The sequence below is a fragment of the Thunnus maccoyii genome, chromosome 2, assembly GCF_910596095.1.
Source record: "Thunnus maccoyii chromosome 2, fThuMac1.1, whole genome shotgun sequence".
Lineage (NCBI taxonomy): Eukaryota > Metazoa > Chordata > Actinopteri > Scombriformes > Scombridae > Thunnus > Thunnus maccoyii.
In genome coordinates this window covers 1,211,897-1,226,989 of record NC_056534.1, presented here as the reverse complement: position 1 = coordinate 1,226,989, position 15,093 = coordinate 1,211,897, and the positions used below count along the sequence as shown (strand labels likewise).

The window sequence follows — 15,093 nt, the reverse complement described above, 5'->3', positions numbered from 1 at the left end:
GAGGGGACGGCTCTGTACCCAGCAGAACCAGCTCAGCCGTTTAAACAGCTAATGAACCACAACAAAACAGATGATTTATGAGCGGTGACACTGATGCAAGCTGATGTTTTTGTCCTGCGGGGGGGGCGCTGTGGTCCGGTCCCCACATGCAGCTCTGCAGGATGAACATGAGCAGGTTTTACACACAGAGACACCTGCAAATCATACAACTTCTAACAGTGAGTGAAAACTGTTTCTGTTAAAGTTTCTTCTTGTTCGTACAGTTGAATGTTTGAGCTTCTCTGTTTGTTTGAGTTTGTTTTAAGGGGCGAGCCTGCTGCATGATCTGTGACATCACCAATAGTCTGGAGCCAATCATGGTCCAGTATGCAACTTACACAAGTGTGATGTGAAGGAGGAACATCTGGTGTCCAGCAGGAAAACTTCTGATGTGAAATATATTTGCATATTTATAGAAGGACTAGATGTTATTTTTAAGGATTTTAACAAGATAATTGAACTTTTTTTTTGTGAAAATTTTTATCTACGGATGCAAATTAGCTTCAGGCTAACTCCGGTGTAGTGCATCTTTAATGTTTAAAACTGAACACTGTCCCAATCAATAAATCAAATCAATCAATCAGTTTGTAATGTGTTTTTGTCGTGATCACTGTCACCAAATCTAACTAAACCAACTCAGATTAGCTGATACACAAGTGAAGAAGTTTTAAATGATATTCTGATGCTCACTGAAGATGACCTCGTAGACTTTACTATCGCAAACAAACACTTTTGTGAGATGACTTGTTTATTATTATATGTGATGCTACTCAGCAGTAACCTGTAGTCAGTCTTTGTTCGCTGCACCACAGAGTCCTGCTGTACTTTTTATGTAGCCGTGACGACGTCACTGTTGCATCACAAACACACTGACGCTGCTCCAGACAGATTACAAACCCATTTAAACTCAGGCTTGTTATGTTATATTGTTATTAATCAGCTTTTGCTTCATCAACATTATTGTTTTTGTTCATTAAGTTTGTTTTAGAAAATGCTGCGCTGTGTGTGTGTGTGTGTGTGTGTGTGTTTACAGATGTAGTGAATATAAAATGGTCTCACCTGGCGGAACTTGGCTCTGGCCTCCTTCTCCTTCATTCGTCCGTGAGCGACCAGGTAGTCAAAGACTTCACCTGAGATACAGACAGGTGAGAGACAGACAGGTGAGAGACAGACAGGTGAGCAGGTGTGTCACACTGTTAACAGCTGATCATGTTCATTGACAGACAGGTGGGCGGGTCTTACCTCCACTGGCATACTCCATCACCAGGTACAAAGTTTTCTCCGTCTCGATCACCTCGAACAGCTTCACTGAAAAACAACAGCAGGAAAATGTTACTGCCGCCAAATACTGAGCTCTACTGATGCTAAATACTGAGCTCTACTGCTGCCGAATACTGAGCTCTACTGCTGCCAAATACTGAGCTCTACTGCTGCCGAATACTGAGCTCTACTGCTGCTAAATACTGAGCTCTACTGCCGCCAAATACTGAGCTCTACTGCTGCCGAATACTGAGCTCTACTGCTGCTAAATACTGAGCTCTACTGCTGCCAAATACTGAGCTCTACTGCTGCTAAATACTGAGCTCTACTGCTGCCGAATACTGAGCTCTACTGCTGCTAAATACTGAGCTCTACTGCTGCTAAATACTGAGCTCTACTGATGCTAAATACTGAGCTCTACTGCTGCTAAATACTGAGCTCTACTGCTGCTAAATACTGAGCTCTACTGCTGCTAAATACTGAGCTCTACTGCTGCTAAATACTGAGCTCTACTGCCAAATGATCTTTCTTTGTTACAATAACTTTAGCAGGAAAAAGAGGAGGTGTAGAACTCCATTATGGAGCAGGATGATGATGATGATGATGATGAGGAGCTGAAGGAGGAGTAAAAGGAGGAGGAGGAACATGATGATGATTAGGATGAGGAGGAGGAGGAGGAGTAGGACCATGATGATGATTAGGATGACGAGGAGGAGGAGGGGGAGGAGAGGAGCAGACTCACCGATGTTCGGGTGGTTGAGGATCTTCATCACACTGACTTCTCTAAAGAGCTGCAGAAATGATCTGAATCAGTGACGCTGACACACATCTCATCACATGGCTACCAGTTTCCCCCCGTTTCCAGTCATTGTGCTAAGCTAGGCTAAACATAGACAGATATATCCACAACACTGGATTGGTTGTCATGGAGCGTTTCCTTGGTAACCTTCAGTAAAGGTGTTTTAATGATGGTGAGAGCAAATGTGACATAAAGTGTTAAAGGTGTTAAATATCCTCCCTGATTGGCTGAGAGGGAACCGTATCAATAACAAACTCTCACTTAAATCTTAAAGAAAGTGATCAGGAAGATCAGCAGTCAGAGGTCAGGGGTCAGGGGTCAGGGGTCGTACCTTCTGCAGGCTGGTGGGGTTCAGCTGAGTTTTGTCGATGATCTTGATGGCGACCTGTAGGACGACACATCAGAAACAATATATAATATATATTAATATAATATAATATTAATAATAATAATATTTTTATTTTCATTCTTGCGGATAATTTTTCTCCGGCTGTAAACATGTTTGTGGGATTTTACTTCAATGTTTCTGAAAACCTCATCAGAAGCTTCACTTCCTCTGTGATCGACCACCTGCTGTCACATGACTGAGGTCACATGACAACAAATAAACTCCACAACAACCCGCTGAGGAAGGCCTCAAGATGTGGCTGAAAGCTCTGAAAACATCAAGTAAGTGGACCTGATCAGTCAAACGTCTGATCTTTGTGCTTCATGTCAGCTGATTGATTTGTTCATTTTGTGTCTTTTATTTTCCTTTATTTCTTTGGTATTAATGCATCTTTATTTATATATTTAACCAACAGAAGCGATAAGCTGGACAGCATTTACATATTTGCAGTGATGGACAGTAAATAAGTACATTTACTCAAGTACAGTTTTGAGGTACTTGTACTTTACTTGAGTATTTCCATGTGATGCTACTTTCTACATTTCAGAGGGAAATATTGTACTTTCTACTCCACTACATTTATTTGACAGCTTTAGTTACTTTTCAGGTGAAGATTTGACACAATGGATAATATAACAAGCTTTTAAAATACAACACATTGTTAAAGATGAAACCAGTGGTTTCCAACCTTTTTGGCTTTTGACGTCTTACAAAAAGCAGTGTGTAGTCGGGGTCACATTTCATTTATATTCATTTTATTTATATATGTCATATATAATAATATATCAGTCAGAGGGACCAAACCACTACTTTTACTGCAATACTTTAACTACATCAAGCTCATAATACTTATGTACTTTTACTAATAATGGAGTATTTTTACATTGCTGTACTGGTACTTTTACTTCAGTGAGTGATCTGAGTACTTCTTCCAGCACTGTATTTTGGGTAATGTAGGCACCAGGTTCTGTGGAGTTAAAAGGTGATTTCTCAACTGGAAGAAGTAAATATGAACACGGTAACACACTTCAACCCTGCTGGATATAAACTACAAGGACTACAACGTTTCAGTGCAGTTTTAACCGTTTTAAAAACTGAAATACAGACGCAAAGATACAAATAAAAACTGACTGCAGACCAAAAAGAGTTTCAGAGGAAATACAGAGTCAGCAGCACAAGAGCTCAGATTTATTCAGGCTGGAGTCCAAAAAAAAAGATGATCAATGAGATTTAAATCGACTGCGGAGACGTTAAAGTCAGAACGTCAGCTGCTCCATGGAGAGAGAGAGAGAGAGAGAGAGAGAGAGAGAGAGAGAGAGAGAGAGCCAGCAGCTGATTGGACGGATCTGACTTCTCCTCTCAGAAAATGGATCTTAAAATAAGTAAAAACGTGTCACACACACACACATCAAATCACGGTCACTTGTGGGGACATTACATAAGCTTACATTCATTTCCTGGTGATTTAACCAAATCTTCACCATCATCACTGACCCAAAAATCAGCTTTTGTACCCAACTGGACAAACAGACCCCAATTAACTGGTCCTGAGTCTGAAATTTGTCCCCAAAAGTAGCCTATGACAGACCACACACACACACACACACACACACTCTCTGTTTGATCTTCTGACCAATCGGCTGCGAGCTGCTGATGTCTGCAGCATCAATGATTCATGGGTGAAGCTGCTGCGAGTTGTTACGTTTCAAACTGATTTAACCCTGCTGACCCTCAGAGACTCTTTACTGTTCACACATGTGAGGACAGAAGCAGCTGCAGGACACCTTCAAAAAATTAACTCTTTGAATAATTAAATATATGTGTTTGCAGCTCTCACACACACTTGCTACTATCAAAAACTGATAATACAGCTCTAATGTATGGAAGACCAAACCTGACTTATTAATAAATTAATGAAATAAGAAAATGATGACATATATATGAATAAAATGCACAAAACTGGAGAATCGATTCTATATTAAAAAACAGACAAATAAATTGATAAATACATTCATAAAATTGTAATACATTTAGTTTTTCAGGATTTTCCTCAGAAGAGTGAGTTGATATATTCTATCCTTGAAAATTAATTTGTATTTATTTGTTCTTAATTGTGTAAAAATAAACATTTGTACCAGAAGAAGGTGTTTAGAGAAAATAAATGATTTATTCTCAAGTTACTTTGTGAATTTTATTTCATTTTATCATTTTCTATGTTCTATCTTATTCAATCCTACATAATAATAATTTTCAGCTTTATCATGTTTGTTTTTAGACATTTCAAACATTTTTTTTTTAATGTTTATTTGATGACTGTTGGTTTAAGACGGACTTCTCACCTCTCGGCCGGTCAGCGTGTGTCTGGCCAGCTTGACTTTGGCGAAGTTTCCCTTTCCGATAGTCTTCAGCAGCCGGTAGTTCCCGACGTGCGGCTGTTCGTCTGCGGCGGACATGACGGAGCTGCGGCATCGCGGCAGACTGTGGCGGCTGGAGGATTTGGTGGGCGGGGCCGGCGGTTCAGGAAGGCCGTCTGTAGTCTTTGGCTGCAAGAAAACAAACAAACAAAACAGATTTATTACGAACATTAACAAGATCAGAAACTGAGTCCGACTGAGCTCGAACGCTTCACACCAGAGAGACGGGAGAGGTCGATGGTTTGAATCCCGTCACAACATTCAAGTCAATAAATGTTCAGTACAGCAGTTCTTTAAGGAGGAGGAACATCTTTACATACATGTTCAGTGAGCTACATCATGTCAGAACCTCCTGGATCATCTAATTAAAGCTTATCAGGCAGAATCATCTCAAACCCAACAAGCCCCCCGAAGGTTCAGACCAAGCAGCAACCTCCAGGCTGTAAAATGAAGCCAAAAACTGCAGTTCCTTGAACGACCACTTGAGGCTCCAAAAGCGAGTCAATCCCCATAGACCTCCATGTTAAACTTTACAGCAGAAATAAACATGTTTACAGCCTGGTACAAACAACGGTTTTGTTTTTTTTATAACTCACCCGTTTAAATTTTATTAAGTCGTAAAGTTCTGCATAATGAAGGACATGGCTGCTTTGAGTGACAGGTCCGCCAGCCGCTAGGTGGCTTGTTTCAGCCGTTCGGCCCGCCTCTTTGCCCATTTCTGATTGGCTGGGAGTTAGGCAGCATCACGCACTGCCAAGATGGCGACGGCCGGAGCGGCTCGCTTTGAGCTTCAAAACCGCTCTTCAGAAACCAACGAGTGACGTCACGGTAACTACGTCCATATTTTTATACAGTCTATGGTTCAGACTCATTATCCTTGTTAGCTTCGCACGAGTCAAGTGTTAAATAAAACATCAGCAGCACAGTAAAACCTGCTTCATCTATTCTTCTGTGTTGAGATGTTAGCAGGTAACACCTGCGCAGGTTGTTTGGTACAATAATGATTGTTGCTCCATTTTTATATGAAACTGGGTGGAAGTTTGTGGATATTTTAAATCTAATGCAGAACGCCAACATGTCCGATATCACAGCGACACGGACAGTTCAGAGGAAACTAACTCTAGTTATTCAGTTTGTCCACATGTGGTTGTTTGTGTTTTTCTTTCTGTTGCTTTTTCACGTCGTTTGTAACCTCTGGTTCTGATGAGTGCTACATAAATAAACTGTATTATTATTATTATTATTATTTAGTGAAGAGATGATTGGCTGAAATAAATTGTAGGTTGATTGGAATTATGTTTGTTTTGTCCCTTTTATGTCCTTTTGCTGATTATCTCTATGATATAAAGACTAAACACAGTGATGTGGCGTCTGGTGGAGTAAAAGCTGATCATTATTTTATTTGTTTTTTTCATTAAATTACATCCAAATAACCGGAGCCTTTACTTTTATTGTTTGCTATTGATGACCTTATGATGAGCTTGTTTTTTCTTCTTAAACTTGATGACGTTCAGGCGTCAGAAGTGTCAGATGTTGTTGATCTATTATCACTTATTATTACGGTGCTTTTCAATCAACAGCCATTCAGAACACCTGCAGCAGGAAGTCCTCCAGCCTCTGGATCACCGCGAAGACGTTTCCAGCGACGGCGCAGATGTTTGTGTCGATGACGGCGGACAGATGAAGGTCGTAGCTTCTGTCTGACCTTCACAGTCTGGATGTGAACGTGTTTTTATCAGATTTCTGTCACTGTGATCAGAAGAAATGCATCATTTCATATAAATCTCAGAGAGGAAATGTAATGAAACATGATGGAGCAGAGGCTCGTGGTGTCAGTTTGTTGTTGAAGCAGCTGATAAAGGTTCAAACTGGAACATTTAGTTTATAGATTAAAACCTTTATTTTCTACTTTCAACAAATATAAAAGCTGCTACAGACTCTCCTGCTCAGAATTATTGGAAATTCTCCACAAACATCAGCGTCAGACGCTGGCTCACAGCAGCGATGGAGGCTTGTTTACTTCCAGGAAAACGACAGCAGATGTTTGAGAGGGTCAAACAGCTGATCGCTCCGCAGCAGAAGCTCTCGTCTCCGTGAACGTTTCTTCACAGGAACAGTCGGTAGAGTTGTGACTGCGGTTTGTAGAGAAACCAGTCTGACGGCGTCTGAATCAGCCGGAGGACTCGACACTGAGGTGACAAAGACGTCTACTGTTACACCTCAGCGCTGTGACATCACGGCGCACCGCCATGACACTCGACACCGACGGAGGGACAGTTACAGACACCATGTTCACTCTGAGGATTTGGTTTTGGGATGCAAACTTCAGCAGTTCTGGTAGTTTTTGTTTATCAGTTAACTTGATCCAAACAGCAGAAAGTGAATAAATATTTGTTGCTGTGGTTCTTTATGACGCCTCCCTGATGCTGCTGCATTATGGAGAAGAATCTAAACATCTAAAGTGTCTAAAACCTTTGCACCGTACAGTATGTGGAAAGAGAACATGACCTTGTTGTGAGGAACGTGCAGCTGATCCTGGCTGCCTTGGATCAGTAACTCGTTACAGATGAAATGTCTTCTTCGCTTTCTTCAAACTTCCAGCTGACTGAATGTGTTTGTTGTCCTCTACGAGAGGAGAACAGGCGAAAAATAAATAAGTTGAGAGAACAAATGAGTTTTTTTTTCTGCATGGCTGCTCCTGGCCTCCGTACAACGACCTTGTGGCCTCCAGAGTTTTGTAAATGTGAAAACGCCGGCTTGGCGTCGTCGTGTGTTTGGAGGAAAAATGGAACTTTGTCATATCGCTGACAAAACAGATGTTGGCAGTAACACAGTGTTTCACTGGAAGAGGAAGAAGAAGAAACACAACAACAACAGTGGCGGACGGCTTCATGAGAGTGTTGTTCTCTTTATTTCTACTTTGACAGCTTGTTCAGAGTTAAACGTATCTATTTACCACCTTTCTCTGCTCATTATGGACTCTTCATCCCCTCAAAGTTCAGCTCCTCTTTTTCTGTGTCCTGATGAAAACACCTGTGGTGCATAAGACGTGTGGTTCACTTCAGGGTCCCAGTTTGTGGGACTAGTGAGTCTAGTGCAGCAGCAGTGACTGTTGGACTAAAGTTCCTCCTGCTGAAGAACAGAACAGGAAGTGTTTTTTTTTATTTATTTCTGGTTCAGTTTACAGATTACAGCGGCTGGAGGCTGTTTGCTGTTGAAAATACAAAAAAAAAAAAACAGATACGCTGATTAAAAATAGAAATCTTTTTCCTTTTCTCCACCAAACTGGATCACAGAGTCTAGAGACAGGAAGTGACTCGACATGTGAAAAGCTGATTCACAATCACGACATTTATTAAAAAACACAAAACAATAAAAGTGCAGATGTAGAGTTACAGCAGCGACGTCACGTCTTTATAATGTTTACAGCTGCTACTGATGGTCTGAGTCTAAGACGACGTCATCAGACGTCTTGTCAAAGATCTTCAGTTTACTGTCATAGAGACTAAAAAAAACAGGAAATATTCACATGCTGGTGTTTGTTTCTGTTGTAATCACGTGTTCTTACATTATTGAAGTTCATGCAACAGTTTATGTAAAGTATAATAAGTATATTTTGATTAAAGGAACATATATTCTAGATGTTTGTGGTGGATTGTGCTGTAAGATGGTTTTAACGCCCGCAAAGGACCTGAGATGTAAAAGAAGTTCTAGTCAAACAGTTTATAAAATGATTAACATATATAACGTGTGTACATAGCACTTTAAATGAATTTACATTTGTTTCCTGCCTCCGGTGGACTTGTGATTCACTCAGTTTCACAAGAAAACAGGATTAAATTCAGTGGAAGACGAGTCAAAACTAAAGAACCTGAAAGACTTCAGAGCTTCAGATGTCGGACGGTCTGAGGTGGTTCGTCTCTTCCTGATGCACGGAGCACTCAGACGACACACTGAACACTTTTTAAAGTCTGTTTTATTGTCTGTTTTGAAACGGCTGCCGTTCTTATTGCTAATAAAGTTTATTGAATTGAATTGAAGAGACTGTACAGACCCTCTGTGGTTAAAACTAGCATCAGTTAGCTGCCGTGGTAACCAGGATGGACACACACACACACAAACACACACACAGTAGGTCAGAGGTCAAAGTTCAGGGACTGGTTGGGACTCTTGAGGTGGATTTTGTTCCCTGTGTGGCTTCATGTCTCACTGCTGTGTGAGGAGGAGGAGGAAGAGAAAGAGGAAGAGGAGGAGGAGGAGGGGGTTTCTACTCCCACTGGGGGAATCCCATAGTAAACCTATGTGTTGCCATGGTGACAGAGAAAAGCCTGTGGCAGCTGATTTCACAGTTCAGCAAAAAAAAGCAGCAGAGTGATTCATCAGGGAGGAGAAAAGAGATGAGCTGCAGACGTCACGTGACACAGTGACCACCGGGTCAAAGGTCACCGCACCAGGAGGGAAGAGGAGGAGGAGGGGGAGGGGGGGGGGGGGGGGGGGGGCAGTTTTAAACATCTGAAAACTGTAGAGGACTTATGACATCACCTGACTCTTGATGTCACATGCTGCAGTGTATTTTGGGAAAAAAAAAATCAATAGTCTGCAGACAGTCGACTGTAGCTGCTGAACGTCCCGCAGAGCTGAAGGGTAAAAGATCAAAACTCTGCTGAGACTCAAAGACACGACGGAGCCTCAAGGAATCATGTCAGCTCATCATTCTATAAAACTCCTCGGCACATTTCCAGACTGAGTGTGATTTACTACATTTCTGCTGTTGGTCATGAATTAACCTCCATAAATCCACTTAGACACCAGAAACAAAAGAAGCTGCAGAACATCAGGTTTTACTTCCTGCTAACAGCTGAGTCACATGACTTTTAATGGAGACTATTTATCCAAAATGTAAGTAAGTGAAGGCTTAAAACAGCGCGACTCAAACTGTTTATTTACTGTATATGTTACTTCATGCACCTGCAGCAGATTGTCGCGGCTCTTATCCTCGACGGAATAATTAAATGTATTTTGTTGTTTCCCGACACACAGCTGCAGTACGCTGGAACATAACGTCTGATTTATAAGACCAAACACGTTTCCCACTTCCACACCCAGCAGACACAGCGCAACATGAACAGTGTCAGCGATAACTCGTGGGGTTCCTCAGGGCTCCGTTCTGGGGTTTTACATTTACATGCTAATATGTAACAGTTGATTTATCCATAAACCATCAGATCACAGCTCCTCTGACTCTAACAGATTCATAGTTGGCGGCTTCAGAAACCACCTAGTGACTGTTCCAAGAACAATTCATGTGGGTTTTCTGTTCTGACACAAGCAACTAAAACTAATTGGTTAATGTCGCCTCGATTATCGGCGGCAGAACACGCTGGAAACTCAACGTCTGACATATTAACAGTTTATTAAGTAGTTGTGGCTAAGATGTTGGCTTTTTACACATCCAGCGGACACAAAGCAGCACAATCATCCCACTGAAGTGATGTTTGAATATAAATCCAACATTCTCTGTCATGTTAGCTCTGGTTTGGTCTCCACCAACTCCTGAGAAGAATATCTGGCTGTTCTGCTGCAGCAAAAACCAAAACTAGCAGCTACAAAAGGCTAAAAAAAAGCTCCACAGAGCTGCAGAGTTGGTCTGTTTCACTGTCAATATAAGAATATTAATAACAGCAGCTTTAAGACATTCCAAACTTTTGATCTAACACTGAGCGCGATGACTCACAGCCTGCAGTGCAGCAGTGTCACACGCTGTTAGCATTCCTGCATTAGCATGACAATAAGGAGGCTGCGTTTACCCAGCATTCCTTCAAGGTCCATCAGCCCAACAACAAATACCCCAAACCTGAAGTATGCAACCCCAAAGTCTTCAATATTAAAGGATCATTCTGCTGATTTTCTATATTTGTCTTCATGTTTGGATCCAAACCAACAATGAACTGATCTACTAACAAGTATCTTGTGTGTATCAAAGCTGATATATCTGATTAAAAACACATCAGTGAGTCACAGCGCTGCACTGGGTCACATGATCCTTCATCGTGAAGAGTTTGGTCACGTTAGTTAGTTTAGAAACGGCTCCAAACTCTAATAACAGCATCAAGTTTTCAGTCTCTGGAGAGTAGTTTTCCTGTAAGGCAGACGCTACTGAGCATGTGCAGGAACACTGTTCTGTTTACAGCTTTGCTAGCTTGTTGCGCTACATATCACAACCTCTGACTTTATACTGAAGTTCATTGAGAAATTTACCATGTCTGAATCTGATCAATGTGACTCGCACATGCTCAGTGACAAACAAGCTAACATGACCAGACGCACTGATCTGCTGGTCAATAATATAACTGATGCACCTTTAAAACCTCCAAACACACCGTCAACTGTTCTTACTGGGTCTGTTTCTTCAGTAGCTCAGTAGTTTCAGGAGCTCGACTGTATCGAGATGGAAACAAACAAATATCAACAAACCTGAACAAATAAATCCTGAAATATCTGACTGGATACACGGCCGGTTTATCAAGCTCTCTGTTTTGTGCTGATTCATCAATAAATGTTCATTTTGCCCCACAGGAACCACAAACTAATTACTAATAAAAACACGCAGACAGAGGGAGAAACGGGGGTCCACACCTTCGTTTTTGGCTCCCAGCAGGTTAACATGACGACTGGTTTTTGTAATTTCAGTGAACTGACCCTTTACATAAAGAAGCAGTGAACCTGTGAGCAAACATGGCTGACACTGGAGCTGGATATTTAATAGGATGCAGCGTCTCTGATCAGCTGATCCACTCTGAGTCTGCAGATCAATCAAAACTGTTCCTGCTGGTTTCAGCTCCTCCCAGTTTAAACTGTCAGACCCCAAAATCCATCAATAATAAAACTAATCATAATCCATCAATAATAAATATAAACTCTACTAATAATAAAACTCCATTAATTATTAATATTTAAACTCTAATGATAAACTGCATCAGTAATAAAATTAACTGAATCAATAATAACACTAATAAAAAAATATGACTTAAAATTATTAAAAAATAAATCAATTTAATTTTTAATTAAAAATAATTAAACTCTATCAGTGCCACATCCATAAAATCATTAAACTCAGTCAATAATAAAACAAATATAACACAGTAATAAAAATATTTCAACTCCATCAATAATAGAGCTAATCAAAATAATTAAACATGTATTTCAACCTCATCAGTGATCAAACTCCATCAGTAATCGATAATCGGTCAGACCCACCTGTTCAGACTCGCTCACCGGGGTCAGGCGCACTCTGCTCGACATCTTTCTGGATCCCTCCGCGGCTTTCTGCTCTCTTCAGTCCGGCAGCAGCATCTCCTCCGCCGGCTGCTCTACAGCATCTCTCCCCGGGAACCAGGCCACCTCAGCGGGGCTCAGCCGGGAGGCTCCGCCGGCCGGAGGGAGAGGGAGGCCGGGGCGGCGGCTCACAGGAAGGCCCGCTGTTTGTGCTGTTGCGGGAGAGAGCCCCGCATGGAGACGAAGCGGGAGAGAGAGAGAGAGAGACAGAGCGAGGAAGAGGAGGAAGAGGAGGAGGAAGAGGAGGAAGAAGAGGAAGAGGAGGAGGAGGAGGAAGAGAGCAGAGGAGGAAAAGTTAAAACGCTTCCTGGAGGAGACGCGGCGATCCTCAGACAGCAGCACTGCGGAGCACTGTGACGTCACAGCTCCTCCTCCCCGTCATGCTCATCTTCATCGACGTCACCGCCCCCCCCCTCTCTCTCCAACCCCCCCAGACTCACACCCGCTATGGATTACACGTGTTTCAACGAGTGTTTTAACGGTGAATCAGCTGAAAAACAACAAGGGCGTTTCCTCTCATTCCCCGTTAATCCCGTTAAAATCCCGTTACAAATGTTATTTATACAAACTGTCCTACGGCAGAGCAGCAGGGACATGTGAGGAAGTTTCACTGAGTCCTGAAATTAAAGCAGATTTTATTATTTTAATCTTTAAATGTTTGACTTTTTGTCTGATTTTCAGTTTAATCTCAGAGACTGAACAAAAATATCAAACACATGAAAATTCAACTGTTTATTTGAAGCTTTAGTTACTTTTCAGATGAAGATTTGACACAATGGATAAATATAACAAGCTTTTAAAATACAACACATTGTTAAAGATGAAACCAGTGGTTTCCAACCTTTTTGTCTTTTGACGTCTTACAAAAAGCAGTGTGTAGTCGGGGTCACATTTCACATGTCTATGAGTTGTTAACAGTTCCACCAAATAGTGATTTTTCCCTCTAAACTTCTCACATGCTTTCATTTCAATAAATGTTCAAATGATCCAATATTTCAGCAAAAATCAAAGATTAGAGAAAAAGTCCAAAAACTGAAAACAGATTTGTGTATCAGAACTTTGTTTTTTCTTCTTTCCTCTCCCATTAATCATCTCACCACCCCTCAGATTTATCTGCTGACCCTTTGGAGGGGCCCGACCCCTAGCTTGGGAACCAGTGGACTAAACTAGCTAACTGTATATAAAGTAGTGTAAACTAGCTCCACCTCCAGCAGCTACAACAGTAACATGCTGCTCTAACACTGATGCTTCACTATTAATAATCTAATGATGTCATATATAATAATATATCAGTCAGAGGGACCAAACCACTACTTTTACTGCAATACTTTAACTACATCAAGCTCATAATACTTATGTACTTTTACTGCAATACTTTAACTACATCAAGCTCATAATACTTATGTACTTTTACTGCAATACTTTAACTACATCAAGCTCATAATACTTATGTACTTTTACTGCAATACTTTAACTACATCAAGCTCATAATACTTATGTACTTTTACTGCAATACTTTAACTACATCAAGCTCATAATACTTATGTACTTTTACTGCAGTAAAGGATCTGAGTTCTTCTTCCACTTGTTATTTGAACTTTTAGTGTTTTCCAGTTTGATGCAACACTTTGTTTATCTGCTGTTTGCAGTTTGTTATTGTTGGTTTTGTGTTTCTGGTTTGAATTTGTGTTTTTCAGTTTTTCAGTTTGTTGGTTGGTTTTGTGAATACGAGGAAAAGTTTGTTATGTTTGTTTTATGACAGAATATAAAGAAACTGTGTTGAGTTTCAAACATCATCAGTCAGCTGGAATGAAAGCTGACGTTCAGGAGACGTTCAGGCGTCATTGTGAAAATGGAGCAACTTGCTGGACTTGATCCAGTGATGAAGACCATCTGGAAGATGCAGTTGAAAGCTCGGGAAGAAGTTTGTCACACTTTTACAAAAACATTTTCACTCTGAACAGAATGTTTAGAAATATATCTGTGAGTTTAGTGACAGTATGTTGATTTACTGTAGAAACACTTTAAAATACTGACTGAAGTACAAAAGTACTCATTATGACTCTTATATAACAGTACTGTACGTATATTATATTGTTTGTTTTTGTCACTAACAAATACACATAAAAGCATTTTAATGTTGATGTTCATCAGTGTGGAGCCACTTTTACTTTGCAGATTTATTTATGTAGCATCTTCCCCCATCCAGAGTCCAGTCTTTAGTCTGAACATCTGTCCCACATCCAGAGTCCAGTCTTTAGTCTGAACATCTGTCCCCCATCCAGAGTCCAGTCTTTAGTCTGAACATCTGTCCCACATCCAGAGTCCAGTCTTTAGTCTGAACATCTGTCCCCTATCCAGAGTCCACAGTCTTTAGTCTGAACATCTGTCCCCTATCCAGAGTCCACAGTCTTTAGTCTGAACATCTGTCCCCTATCCAGAGTCCAGTCTTTAGTCTGAACATCTGTCCCCTATCCAGAGTCCACAGTCTTTAGTCTGAACATCTGTCCCCCATCCAGAGTCCAGTCTTTAGTCTGAACATCTGTCCCCCATCCAGAGTCCAGTCTTTAGTCTGAACATCTGTCCCACATCCAGAGTCCAGTCTTTAGTCTGAACATCTGTCCCACATCCAGAGTCCACAGTCTTTAGTCTGAACATCTGTCCCCTATCCAGAGTCCACAGTCTTTAGTCTGAACATCTGTCCCCCATCCAGAGTCCAGTCTTTAGTCTGAACATCTGTCCCCCATCCAGAGTCCAGTCTTTAGTCTGAACATCTGTCCCCTATCCAGAGTCCACAGTCTTTAGTCTGAACATCTGTCCCCCATCCAGAGTCCAGTCTTTAGTCTGAACATCTGTCC

The 15,093-nt window shown here is 41.2% G+C and overlaps 1 protein-coding gene across 1 annotated transcript in view; it reads right to left on the bottom strand.

The window, feature by feature from the left end:
• mark1 (MAP/microtubule affinity-regulating kinase 1) overlaps nt 1–12,584 on the bottom strand; it is a 21,849-nt gene extending 9,265 nt beyond the window's left edge. The window contains exons 1-6 of the mRNA XM_042426516.1: nt 12,158–12,584; nt 4,826–5,029; nt 2,430–2,483; nt 2,042–2,090; nt 1,282–1,347; nt 1,099–1,169 (exon numbers count right to left, since the gene is read on the bottom strand). Of these exons, the coding sequence (XP_042282450.1) occupies nt 1,099–1,169; nt 1,282–1,347; nt 2,042–2,090; nt 2,430–2,483; nt 4,826–5,029; nt 12,158–12,202 (489 nt within the window). The 5' untranslated portion in view covers nt 12,203–12,584. The remainder of the gene's footprint in view (nt 1–1,098; nt 1,170–1,281; nt 1,348–2,041; nt 2,091–2,429; nt 2,484–4,825; nt 5,030–12,157) is intronic.
• Nucleotides 12,585–15,093: the final 2,509 nt, after the last annotated feature.